This window comes from Gekko japonicus, unplaced genomic scaffold, assembly GCF_001447785.1.
Source record: "Gekko japonicus isolate JY-2015 unplaced genomic scaffold, Gekko_japonicus_V1.1 scaffold3524, whole genome shotgun sequence".
Lineage (NCBI taxonomy): Eukaryota > Metazoa > Chordata > Lepidosauria > Squamata > Gekkonidae > Gekko > Gekko japonicus.
In genome coordinates, this window is record NW_015171607.1 from 29,045 (window position 1) to 40,039 (window position 10,995).

The following is a 10,995-nucleotide window of genomic DNA, read 5'->3' on the forward strand; positions in this document are numbered from 1 at the left end:
ACGGGGACAGTCCGGAGGAGGGAGAAGGAATCACTGCTAGCGGGCCCCAACTGGGTGGGTGGGTGGGTAAAATCGGGGCGTGGTGAGAGGGTCATGGCCGCCGCTGGCGGGCTTCAACTAGGTGGGTGGGGGAGGGAAATCAGGCCGCAGTGTGGGGCACATCGCCGCTGCACCGTTCAGACGCAGCGTTCGCCTCCCGGCTCCCAGCCAATGGCAGGGCAGCAGCCTTGAGCGGCAGCTGGCCAGCCAATGGCTGACGGAGCGCATTTTGTCTCACGCGGCGTCTTACTCAATTATATATAAGGGAGAGATAGTGTGTACAAATATGGAAGGTGAGCGTACTTCTCTTCCGAATGCGGTGCACTTGGGGGATCGGCCGATGCCCTCCAAAACCAATTCCCTCTCGCCGACGTTTATTTCCTGACCGGGTGTCTTCGGCAGTTTCACTGTAACCAGCTGATATGTCCCTGGTGAAAGAAGGCGTCCTCATTAATTAAAAAAAACTTGCTGTGTAGAAGTATATTCAGAAAAAGAAAACCACTTTTCAAGAAAATTATTCTTTTTCTTTGCACCTTGAGCTACCATCATTTGAGTAGCTATCTTGTCTGCAGTGGTCACATCCCATATTTTTGTATAGCAGTTGTATAAATTTGGAACTCTCAATTTTATTCCAGTTCAATGCCAGTAGTGTCTTTGCCATATACAACATTAACAAGATTAGTTCTATTTTTTGTTTAGTTAATGTTAAGTTAATGTAAATAGCTTGTCAAAATTGCCTAATAAGTATAAAGATATAGCTTTGTATTAGTTTGCCAAAGACCAAATGTTAAAGATGCCCTATAGAATTGTGAAATGTGCAGTTCTATTCTCTCTTGCTCCGGATTGCAAGACTAGGTCTAATGGGTGGAAATTACAAGGGAGTCGTTACCAGCTAAATATCAGGAGAAACTTCCTGACTGTAAGAGTGGTTGAGCAGTGGAACAGACTGCCTCGGGAGGTTGTGGATGCTCCTTCGCTGGACGTTTTCAAGCGGAGGCTGGACCACCATCTTTCGGGTGTGTTGTAGGTATGTGGGGCTATCTTTCAGTATACTCCTGCAGAGTGCAGGGGGTTGGACTAGATGACCTGCAAGGTCCCTTCCAAATCTAACATTCTATGATTCTATGATTTGATGATATTAGCTATTGTAATGTAATACAAAATTTATTTAAAATATATTTTAAAAAGTTGCTGTGCATTTTATCCACACAGGTATCATACCGAGACAGTACACAACAGTTGCAGTCTAAGAACACGGTGTCGAGAGAAGCCATCTTAGTGGAAAACTCCTGCTAAAACTCTCATCTTCCGGCACTCTGACGGCTTATCCCCTTTCCTCCACCCACCACCCTTGCTTGAAGATACTCTGTGTAAGCTCCGGAACATCATGGTTCAGCTGTAACAACCAGTAGGACTAGAACTCGGGGGCATCCCATGAAGCTGATGGGCAGTAGGTTCAGGGCAGACAAAAGGAAAAACTACTTGACACAGAGGAGTGATGAAAATGTGGAATTCGTTGCTAAAGGATGTCGTGATGGCCACAGAAATAAAATAAAAGGGGATTAGATAGGTTCATGGAGAAGAAGTCTATCGATGGCTACTAGTCATGGTGACTAAAGGGAACCTCCACAGTCAGAGATACTCATCATTTGAATCCCAGAGCCAGGAGGCAACATCAGGGGAAGGCCTCGGCCTCTCTGCCCTGTTGCTGGCCCTCCAGAGGAGCTGGTTGGCCCCTGTGTGAGACAGGAGGCTGGACTGGATGGACCCCTGGTCTGATCCAGCAGGGCTCTTCTCATGTTCTTAGGGAGGCCGAGGCCTCTCTGCCCTGCTGTTGGCCCTCCAGAGGAGCTGGTTGGCCCCTGTGTGAGACAGGAGGCTGGACTGGATGGACCCCTGGTCTGATCCAGCAGGGCTCTTCTCATGTTCTTAGGGAGGAAGGGAAAGGAGTTTGTAAGCCGCTCTGAGACTCTGAGTGAAGGGTGGGGTATAAATCCACTCTCTTCTACCTTCAGGTGTGGTCGCTGTGTTGGTCCGAAGCAGCAGAACAAAGCTTGAGCCAGTGGCACCTTTGAGACCAACAAAGTTTTATTCAAGATATAAGCTTTTGTGTGCAAGAACACTTCTTCAGGTACCATGCAGATACCTAAAGAAGTGTGCCTGCACACGAGAGCTTATACCTTGATCTCAAAGGTGCCACCGGACTCACAGTTTGTTTCTTGAATCGAGGTGCCCTGATCCTTCGAAGTATCAGCTGCGATAAATCATTTACACTGACATATTTAAAGCAGAATCCCCATGCTATGAAGCACAGCACATCTGCCGATTATGAAGACGTTATTGTTAGTTAATGAATTAATTAAATAAATTCAATTTTCATACCCCCCCACCCCCCAATTCCCTGTAAACAGGGCTTAGGGCACTGTACAGCGAAAAATAAACATAACTATATCACGCTAGTTAAAACATTAACATTACAATACTCTTAACTAAGTGGTAAAGGTAAAGGTTCCCTTGCTCGAAAGCCAGTCGAATCCCATGAGGAAAGGCGGGGTATATACCTTTTAGTAAAGAAGAAACAAAACAAAATAACAATTCCTTTAAAATTTAATACGCATCACCCCTTCCTTTGTACAACAGTTTTAGTCTGGTTTCAGCAGCATAAATGCAGACATTTGCACCGGCTCGACATCTTGGGCTGGTTGTCTAGATTCTGTATGCATTGCTGATAGATCTTTACCGGTCTTTGCTGCTTCTACTGTTTTTAGTGTTCTTACGTTATATTAATTTTTAATTTTAATCTCTATTTATTTGTATTTACTGTATTTTACTGTTTTATACACGTTGCAAACCACCCAGAGAGCTTTGGCTATGGGTGGTATAGAAATAACAATAGAATAACAACAACAGAACAACAACAACCGTTTTGATGCACCAATCGTTGTACTCCACTCTTAACATTTTTGAGTCAAGGCACCAGTTGGCAGGACCAGGCTTTAGGTTGCGAATAACAAAAAGTGACACCCCTATCTGCGTATGGGACACATTTCTTTACCTGTTTTACTTATCCGTTTCGTTTGATACCTCTCCTTTTCTCCTGCCGGGAATGAAAGCAGCTTACATTGCTCTTCTCTCCTATTTTATCCTCAGTATAACCCTGTGACGTAGACTAGGCAGAGAGAGTATGACTGGCCCAAGGCCACCCAGCGATGCTCCCATGGTAGGGCAGAGATTCGAACCTGGATCTCCCACATCCCAGCCCGGCACTCTGAACCACTACACCACACCACCTCTCAACTGCCCAGCAGCAAAACACTCTCTTGTGTTAAAATATATTACACAAACTATGTAAACCATTTCTGCTACCACACAATCCTCTTCATCTCCTCCTTCTAATAGATAGGAACCATTCCTAGATCACTTTTTTAAAGCATACGAGACGTTAACACTACAAAACGGAAGAAGGGAATTACACCATACCAAGTCTTTCATCGGTGTCCTTTGGAATAATGACAAACGCTGAACCCTCAAAACTTGGAACTGCGTAGAACGCAAAGAGTTTTTGCCCAACCACGAATGTCTGAAAGAGAACACACACACACACATATAACATCTGTTAAGAGTCAACTGAAAACCAAGTTGAATGCCAACATACCTAGTAATAGAAACAATCAGTGGCTGCCAACCTAGCAGTTTGAAAGCAAGAAACTGCAAGTAGATAAATAGGTACCACTTTGGTGGGAAGGTAACGGTGTTCTGAGCGCCTTGGCGTTTAGTCATGCCGGCCACACGACCACGGACACGTCTTCGGACAGTGCTGGCTCTTCGGCTTGGAAACGGAGATGAGCACCGCAACCCTAGCGTCCGATTCGACTGGCTTTCGAGCAAGGGAAACCTTTACCTTTACCTAACCTCAACAACCCTGACCTGGATAGCCCACACTAGCACACTCTGGTGAGATCTCAGAAGCTAAGCAGGGTCGGCACTGGCTAGTATTTGGATGGGAGACCACCAAGGAATACCAGGGTCGTGAGGCGGAGGTAGGTGATGGCAAACCCACCTCTGAACACCTCATGCTTTGAAAACCCTACAGGGTCACTATAAGTCAGCTGTGCGTTGACGGCACTTTTCACCACTAACCTCAACAAATCAGCGGGTTCTAGATCAAACCGAGTCTGAAGTTTCCCTAGAATCTAAAACGACTAAAACCGTAACTATCGAACTTCAGTCACATTATGAGAAAACAAGACTCACTGGAAAAGACGTTGCTAGGAAAAGTGGAAGGAAGTAGGAAAAGAGGAAGACCCAACCAACACTCCCTCTAATTTTTATTCCCTACCAAGTGGCACAGTTCACATCCTGAGCAGAATATAATAGCTATAGTCTTAAAATGGGCCACGGGCAATGCAAGACCCCGCGTGGCGCCTGACTGCTGCTGAGCGGGGCTTCCGGTGTTCATAAGCGGCCGCTCACACGCACAGCTTAGGCAGGGGTGTCAAACATGCGGCCCGGAGGCCGGATCAGGCTTTTCATGGGGGGGGGGGGGAATCCACCACCGACGACAAGAAGACTGAGGCCCATTCTGCATCTAGCATTCGCTCCGTTGTTTTACCAAACTCACACTGGAACAGAAAAAGATGCGGCTCCAAACCACATTCAAATACCCCAGGCCAACGTCGTACTGACTGCAAAGTCACCCCTGAATGGCCATAAATCCATTTAGAAGGTACCCTAAAACCCGATTATCAAAGGGAGTGAAAGTGGCATGCAATGCAGAGGGGAATTTCTGTTGCAGCGTGGGTTTGGTAAAACAGTGGAGCGAATGCAGAATGGGCCTGAGACTGCATTTATCCAGACGCAGCTTTCTCAGTCATGAACTAACCTTAATGAGAATCCCATCCAGAAAATCCCACAGCTTAATGGTGCCATCTAGCGAACAAGAGTAGAGCTGCGGAGGAGAAAGACAACAACACATAAGGTGATGCATCACATTCTATTTTGGGGTTCAAAAGGCATTTTGATTCTCAAAATTGATGACTGCAATTGTACCTGACAAAACTAATAAAAAACATGTATTCTACACCTTTGATAACACAATTGTTATCAATTGCGGATGATACAAAGTTGTTCAGGGTGGTGAAAACCAGTGAGGATTGTGAGGCACTCCAAAGGGATCTGTCAAGGATGGGCAAGTGGGCGTCAACATGGCAAATGGGGTTCAATGTGCCCAAGTGCAAGGTGATGCACATTGGAGCCAAAAATCCTAACTATAAATACACATTGATGGGGTCTGAACTGGCAGAGACTGATCAAGAGAGAGATCTTGGAGTTGTAGTGGATAACTCACAGAAAATGTCAAGACAGTGTGTGACTGCAATAAAGAAGGCCAATGCTATGCTGGGGATTATTAGGAAGGGTATTGAAAACAGATCAGCCAATATCATAATGCCCCTATATAAATCAATAGTGCGACCTCATTTGGAATACAGTGTGCAGTTCTGGTCACCACACCTTAAAAAGGATATTATAGCCTTGGAAAAAGTGCAGAAAAGGGCAACTCGAATGATAAAAGGGTTGGAACACTTTCCCTATGAGGAAAGGTTAAGGCGCTTAGGGCTCTTTAGCTTGGAGAAACGACGACTGAGGGGTGACATGATTGAGGTTTATAAGATTATGCATGGGAAAGAGCAGGTAGAGAAAGAGGTACTTTTCTCCCTTTCTCACAATACAAGAACTCGTGGGCACTCCATGAAACTGCAGAGCGGTCGGGTTAGAACGGATAAAAGGAAGTACTTCTTCACCCAAAGAGTGATGAACACATGGAATTCACTGCCACAGGAAGTGGTGGCGGCTACAAGCATGGACGGCTTCAAAAGGGAATTAGATAAGCATATGGAGCAGAGGTCCATCAGTGGCTATTAGCCACAAGGTATAGATAGGGACTCTGTTCAAGTGATGCTCTGTTTCTTGGTGCTGGGGGGGGTCAACAGTGGGACGGCTTCTAATGTCCTGGCCCCACTGGGTGGACCTCCTGATGGCACTCGTATTTCTGGCCACTGTGTGACACAGAGTGTTGGACTGGATGGGCCTTTGGCCTGATCCAACATTGGCGTCTCTTATGTTCTTACAATTGTCTATTTATGACAACGCCACTAATTGTACTGTCTGCCCATCATATTCATAAAGCACCCTAGAAGTGTTTGATTCTGTTTGAAAGTCCATTACAATACCACGGGGTCATTTCATAGAAAAAGAGGTGCAGGAGCTCATTAGCATAACTCATTTGCATATGCCACACCCCCTGACATCACCAGAAGTGTGTCAGAAGGCAACACCCACCGCTCAGGCGCCACTGGACTGTTCTGGATTGCTAGCTAGGGGGGGGGGAACGCGCAGATTTGCCCTCACAGAGGAGGGAGAGCTTGTACCTGAAGGCAGACCGGGGATGGGGCTCTTTACTGCTGAAGCTCTGCTCCTGTGCGCTCCTGCAGGAAATGACCCCTGACAATACCTACTGTAATGAACTGATGACTTGAGAATCTGTTATGCAATCCGCCCTGAGCCCACTCGCGGGGAGGGTGGAATACAAGTCTAAATAAATGTATAAAGATCAGTGAAGCAAAACTCAAGAAGCAGAAGAACACATCCCCAAAGATTTCACCAAGTCCCATCACAGAGACACCAACCGTTCCTATAAGCATAGACAGCTTCAAGAAGACATTGGATCAACATATGGAGCAGAGATCCATCACTGGCTATCAGCCACAAGGTATAGATAGGAACTCTCACTGTGGGGCAAGTGATGCTCTGTATTCTTGGTGCTGAGGGGGGGGGGCAACACTGGGAGGGCTTCTGGAGTTCTGGTCCTGCTGGTGGACCTCCTGATGGCCCCTGGGTTTTGGCCATTGTGTGGCACAGAGCGTTGGACTGGACGGGCCACTGGCCTGATCCAACAAGGCTTCGCTTATGATCTTATAAACTATCGGTAAAAAGCAAAAAATGCTTTCTGGAAAAGTCACCTAAGCAGAGAAATGCTACCAGAAGTGGAGCCTGCCATCCTTCACCTACAGGAGTTCCATGATGCATCAGAGAAGATACAATTCTCAGACTTTACAGTTTTCATTTCAGCCATAAGAGGACAGGATGAAGGAACCCATCCAGGAATCCAAAGATACATTTAAAAACTATCCTCTTAAAACCTGCATGACTTAAATGTCTTGACCAGGACTCTGAAAGGAGCCTGAAAACTCATCTTACTCCACTATAACAGAGTAAGAACAGAAGCAAAGCTTGTGCTATGATTACACTGTAGAATACACATTTAATCTAGGCTCAAACATAAGGCATAGCTGGTGGATAGCTAATCATTACTCCTGTCTTCTCCCATATTTATTCCTGTCTGGGAATTAAGAAGAAGAGAAGAGATTGGATGTATACTCCGCCCTTCACTTCCTGAAGGACTCTCAGTGCGGCTTAAAATCCCCACAACAGACACCCTGTGAGGCAGGTGGGGCTGAGAGAGCTCTCTTGAGAACTGCCCTTGAGAGAACAGCTCTGAAAGAACTTGTGACTGACCCAAGGTCATTTCTTCCTTTATGTATTTATTTCTTGATTTATACCCTGCCCTACCCTCCTCGACAAGCAGGCTCAGAGCAGCAGCATGTGAAGAAGTAGGAATCATACCAGCAGCTGCATGTGGAGGAGTGGGGAATCAAACCTGGTTCTCCCAGATTAGAGTCCGTGCTGTTAACCACTACACCAAACAAGACCAACCAAGTTTTATTCTGGGTATAAGCTTTCGTGTGCACGCACACTTCTTCAGAACAGACACTGTTCAAGGTTCAATGATTTGCATCCTTAGACCCCACCCCTTCACTTGGGACTAAGATAACTTGGGACTAAGCCAAGGTCACACCAGCAGGTGCAAGTTGAGGAGTGGGGGATCAAACCCGGTTCTCCCAAATTAGAGTCCGTGCCCCTAACCACTACACCAAACTGGCTCTCAGGGAGAAGCCCTCCTGACGGTCCCATCAATCAGAACAGCTCAATTAGGGGGTAAATGTGAAAGGGCCTTTTCAGTGGCAGCCCCACGATTATGGAACAACCTCCCCAGGGAGGTGTGATTAGCCTTGTCACTTTCGATCTCCAGGAGGCAGCTGAAGACGGCTTTACCAAAGTCTGCATCTAATTAAAACAGTCCTAAATGGCCATTTTAAATTTTGATTTTATGTCTTTTAATGTTTTCGATGTATTTGATTAATACCGTAAGCCACCTCGAGCTCCATATGGAAGAAAGGCGACTAATAAGTATTTCAAATAAGTAACAATAAATAAAATACTTCATAGGTCCTTCACAAGTTTTCATGACTGAAATGGAGAATAATTACTCCCATTACCAGCTCACTTAAAACACACACACACACACACCAATTAGTTCTTAACAGTATTCTGGGCACTGTGCTAGCAGGTTACATTCAAGATTTTTTTAAATTAAAAAGGAGAAAGAAGAGATTGGGTTTATACCCCACCTTTCACTGCCCGAAGGAGTCTCAAAGTGGCTTACAGTCTCCTTTCCCTTCCCCTCCCCACAACAGACACGCTATGAGGTAGGTGGGGCTGAGAGAGCTCTATCGAGAACTGCCCTTGAGAGAACAGCTCTGAAAGAACTTGTAACTGACCCAAGGTCACACCAGCACCTGCATATGGAAGAGGAGTGGGGAATCAAACTCAGTTCTCCCAGATTAGAATTCACGCTCTTAAACACTATACCAAGGATCAGGCACACAGTGGCATAGGATAACCATTAGAAAAATCGGAGAACAAAGTTTGAGTCCAGTGGCATCTTTAAGACCAACAAAGTTTTATTCATGGTATAAGCTTTCACCTGGAGATGATTTTGGGGATTCAACTGGACTCCCGTCACGAGGTTAGTGTGACCCTGTAGGACGTGCAAACACTCTTCTGTAGCAGTACTGTAGACTTTTATGTCGTCACCGGAAGCACACAAAAGGTACCTGTACAGCCATGAAACAAAGGCAATGATTGCAATTAATTTTTTAAAAACACTGTTAGTTCTCTATGGTGAAGAAAGTTTGAGTCCAGAGAAACCCTTAAGAAAAGTTTTACACTGGGTATAAGCTTTCATGTGCACGCGGACGTCTTTTTTAAAAAAAGTTATTTTTATACTTTTGTACAATACACATAACGCAATAAATATAACCAGGAAAAACAGGGAGATGTATATTACAAAAAGACAAGAATTATAACAACTGAGAGAATATACTTTATAATTTTTTTTTTTTATAATACTTTATTCAACAACTGTCAAAAAGTTACAATAAACGTAAGCATTTGTCAAATATTAAAACAAGTGTGTACAAAATAAGCATATTACATACAATGCCAAGATTTACACAATATAACAAGTAATACAAAATTATAATAAAATAATAATATAATAATAATAAGTTGTTTAATAAAAATAGTAATAATTAAACAATAAAAATAAAATATAAATAAAAACAAGTATAATTTTAGCATAATATAACTAACAAGAAACAATCAAACAAATATTGGAACGATTAACAATATCTATTTTTGAAAAATTCGTATGTCCAATAACTTTTTGAACAAACAATGACCATTTCTTAACAAATAAAAGTTTTCGCCGTTCTGAATCAGGATGGTCTAATTCTATCGTTAATTTATCAAAAACAAAATATTCCCATGCTTTATTATACCATTCATGAATGGTAGGGATTGCAGTAGATTTCCATTTAGAGGCCCATACCGCTTTTGCTGCAGCAAGTAAAGTAACTGAAAGATCCTGGATATAACTAGGGATGGATATGTCGTCCCACAAATTCAAAAGGATAACGTATGGAGATAATGGAATAGAAAAATTAATAAGTTTGTTTAATTCAACAATGATTTGAGACCAAAATTTCTGTATCAGGGGACAAGACCACCATGAGTGTAAAAAAGTACCTGTAAGCCCGCAGCCCTTCCAGCACTTAGGGGAGATAGACTTTGAAATATGTGAGAGCTGTAGCGGGGTTTTATACCATCTGGCCACAAGTTTGTACGTCTGAGCTTGTAAGTTTAAGCAGGGAGAGGTAAGGGCTGAAGAGCTCCAGATAAGGTCCCATTGGTCTGCGGTAAGGTCCTGTGCTAAATCTTTGTGCCAGGCCTTTTGATAATGAAGCAAATGAGGTTTATTGAGGCACGATAACAAAGAATATATGGTGGAGATCAAACCTCTCAAATGAGTTGAGTCATCAAACATGAGTTTTTCGAAGTCAGTGAGTTTGATACGTAGAGATTTGCAAGTTTTGGAGTTAAGAAGTTGTCTGACCTGAAAGTATTCATACCAGGGAATTACTAGACCGGATCCTCCTTCAAGTTGAGACTTAGGTTTCATATGGCCCTGAGACAAGATGTCTTTGAATCTGGTAATATTTAAAATTTTCCAAATTTTAAACGAATCTCTGTGCCGAGCAGGTAGAAACCAAGGTTGGCCAGTAAAGTTTGAAAGAATTGACATGTGCGGAACCAAGTATTTATTGTATTTACTCCAAATTCTGAATAGTGCTGGTATAAAAGGGTTATTGATCTTTTTATGACCTTTATGATATTTATAGTTCCACAGAGATTCACGAAAGGATCCTGTTGGAAAGAAAGGATCTTCCATTTCTTTCCAATCGCAAGAGGGTGAGTTTTTATATTGTTTAATTAAATTTGCTAAGATAATTGAGTCATGATATAAATGAATATTAGGGACCGCTAGTCCTCCTTGCTGTTTAGATCTAGTAATGGTCGAGAAGTTAAGCCGTGGTTTTTTGTATTCCCAAATAAAATTATTGAGTTCCAGTTGCCATTTTTTAAGCAAAGAGTTTGGAACAAAAATCGGCAACGCTCTAAAAATAAAAATGAGTTTAGGAAGGATGAACACTTTAA

At 43.5% G+C, this 10,995-nt stretch overlaps 1 protein-coding gene across 1 annotated transcript in view; it reads right to left on the bottom strand.

Moving 5' to 3' along the window:
* Positions 1-10,995, bottom strand: part of LOC107117756 (WD repeat-containing protein 75-like) — a 43,703-nt gene that overhangs the window by 26,669 nt on the left and 6,039 nt on the right. The window contains exons 2-5 of the mRNA XM_015419919.1: positions 8,924-9,053; positions 4,922-4,987; positions 3,520-3,619; positions 343-467 (exon numbers count right to left, since the gene is read on the bottom strand). Of these exons, the coding sequence (XP_015275405.1) occupies positions 343-467; positions 3,520-3,619; positions 4,922-4,987; positions 8,924-9,053 (421 nt within the window). The remainder of the gene's footprint in view (positions 1-342; positions 468-3,519; positions 3,620-4,921; positions 4,988-8,923; positions 9,054-10,995) is intronic.